Source organism: Mandrillus leucophaeus, unplaced genomic scaffold (assembly GCF_000951045.1).
Source record: "Mandrillus leucophaeus isolate KB7577 unplaced genomic scaffold, Mleu.le_1.0 Scaffold8, whole genome shotgun sequence".
NCBI lineage: Eukaryota > Metazoa > Chordata > Mammalia > Primates > Cercopithecidae > Mandrillus > Mandrillus leucophaeus.
Window position 1 is genome coordinate 4792731 of NW_012108696.1, and position 1724 is coordinate 4794454.

At 49.7% G+C, this 1724-nt stretch overlaps 1 protein-coding gene across 1 annotated transcript in view; it reads right to left on the bottom strand.

Moving 5' to 3' along the window:
- Window positions 1-1724, bottom strand: part of C3 (complement component 3) — a 58307-nt gene that overhangs the window by 17495 nt on the left and 39088 nt on the right. Inside the window, exons 18-19 of the mRNA XM_011967484.1 lie at window positions 1351-1417; window positions 1137-1223 (exon numbers count right to left, since the gene is read on the bottom strand). Coding sequence (XP_011822874.1) covers window positions 1137-1223; window positions 1351-1417 — 154 coding nt within the window. The remainder of the gene's footprint in view (window positions 1-1136; window positions 1224-1350; window positions 1418-1724) is intronic.

The following is a 1724-nucleotide window of genomic DNA, read 5'->3' on the forward strand; positions in this document are numbered from 1 at the left end:
AAAAAAAAAAAAAAAATTGTAACGCCAGCCCTTGGAGGTAGATACTATTATTCGTCCCCTATCAAAGGTGAAAAAAACAAGGCTCTTTCCCCAAAACCTTATAGCTTACAGGTTGCAAGGCCCTTTCTTTCTCCAGTCTTCCCTCCTGGGGCAAGAAATGAGCTCCAGAATTTCTGCTCTTGTACTATGTTCCTTGTTTTTTTTTTTGTTTTTTTGTTTTTTTTTAAACGGAGTCTTCCTCTGCCGCCCAGGCTGGAGTACCTGCAGTGGCACGATCTGGGCTCACTGCAACCTCCGCCTCCCAGGTTCAAGCTATTATCCTGCTTCAGCCTCCCGAGTAGCTGGGATTATAGGCATGTGCCACCATGCCCAGCTAGTTTTTGTACTTTTAGTAGAGACAGGGTTTCACCATGTTGGCCAGGCTGCTCTCAAACTCCTGACCTCAGGGGGTCTGCCTGCCTCCACCTCCCAAAGTGCTGGGATTACAGGCTATTGCTTCTCATTTCAGCTGATATCCCATCTGAGAAGCACAGAAGTTCTACAAAAAATTAAAATAAATAAAATCATGTATCAGTGAAAGTTCTTTGCTGAACTAAATGCTATCTGGAGGCTTCTATAAAACTGATCATAGCAAATAATATCTGTATGCTTTAAAAAATGTTTAAAAGAGGGAAAACATGGTCGGGGGCGATGGCTCACGCCTGTAATCCCAGCACTTTGGGAGGCCGAGGCGGGGGTGGATCACGAGGTCAGAAGATCGAGACCATCTTGGCTAACACGGTGAAACCCCATCTCTACTAAAAATTAAAAAAAAAAAAAAATTAGCCGGGCGTTGTGGTGGGCGCCTGTAGTCCCAGCTACTCAGGAGGCTGAGGCAGGAGAATGGCGAAAACCCGGGAGGCGGAGCTTGCAGTGAGCTGAGATCCGGCCACTGCACTCCAGCCTGGGCGACAGAGCCAGACTCTGTTCTCAAAAAAAAAAAAAAAAAAAAAAAAAAGGGAAAACAGATCACAGATGGGCTGTTCTAGCTGAAGGGGAAGAGAAAAGTGTGGGTTAAACAATTCCAGAATGAGACAGAATTTGACTCCCTCCATGTCCTACTGAGACCCATGGGGTCAGGGTCAAGGGCAGCTCACCTTGCAGGAGAATTCTGGTCTCAGACTCGGTGTCCGGGACTTGGTCACTGAGGTCTGCAGGTGGGACGTCCTCTCTCTGCACTCCATCTGCAGGGTGAGTGAAAGACACCGATGGCTCTACCTCCCTCCCGCCCTATCTTACCTCACTAAACCCAGGTCGCTTCCCCTCCTCACCCTGCCAGTCCCTCAGCCCCTACCCCTGCAGCTGACTCACCCTGGCCTAGGCGTTCTGGATCCAGCGTGCGAACAGCCACAGTTTTGTTCATTCTGATTCCTTCCGGCTACACAGTGTTGGAGGTGGGGGAAGTCGTTGGATGAATAAAAGAACAGACAGACACACAGACGGTCAGCAGGGCACTGTCCTTAGAATTACCCTGGCATAGCCGGGCGTGGTGGCTTATGCCTGTAATCCCAGAACTTTGGGAGGCCGAGGCGGGTGGATCACGAGGTCAGGAGATCAAGACCATCCTGGCTAACACAGTGAAACCCCGTCTCTACTAAAAACACAAAAAAATTAGCCGGGCATGGTGGCAGACGCCTGTAGTCCCTGCTACTCGGGAGGCTGAGGCAGGAGAATGGCGTGAACCC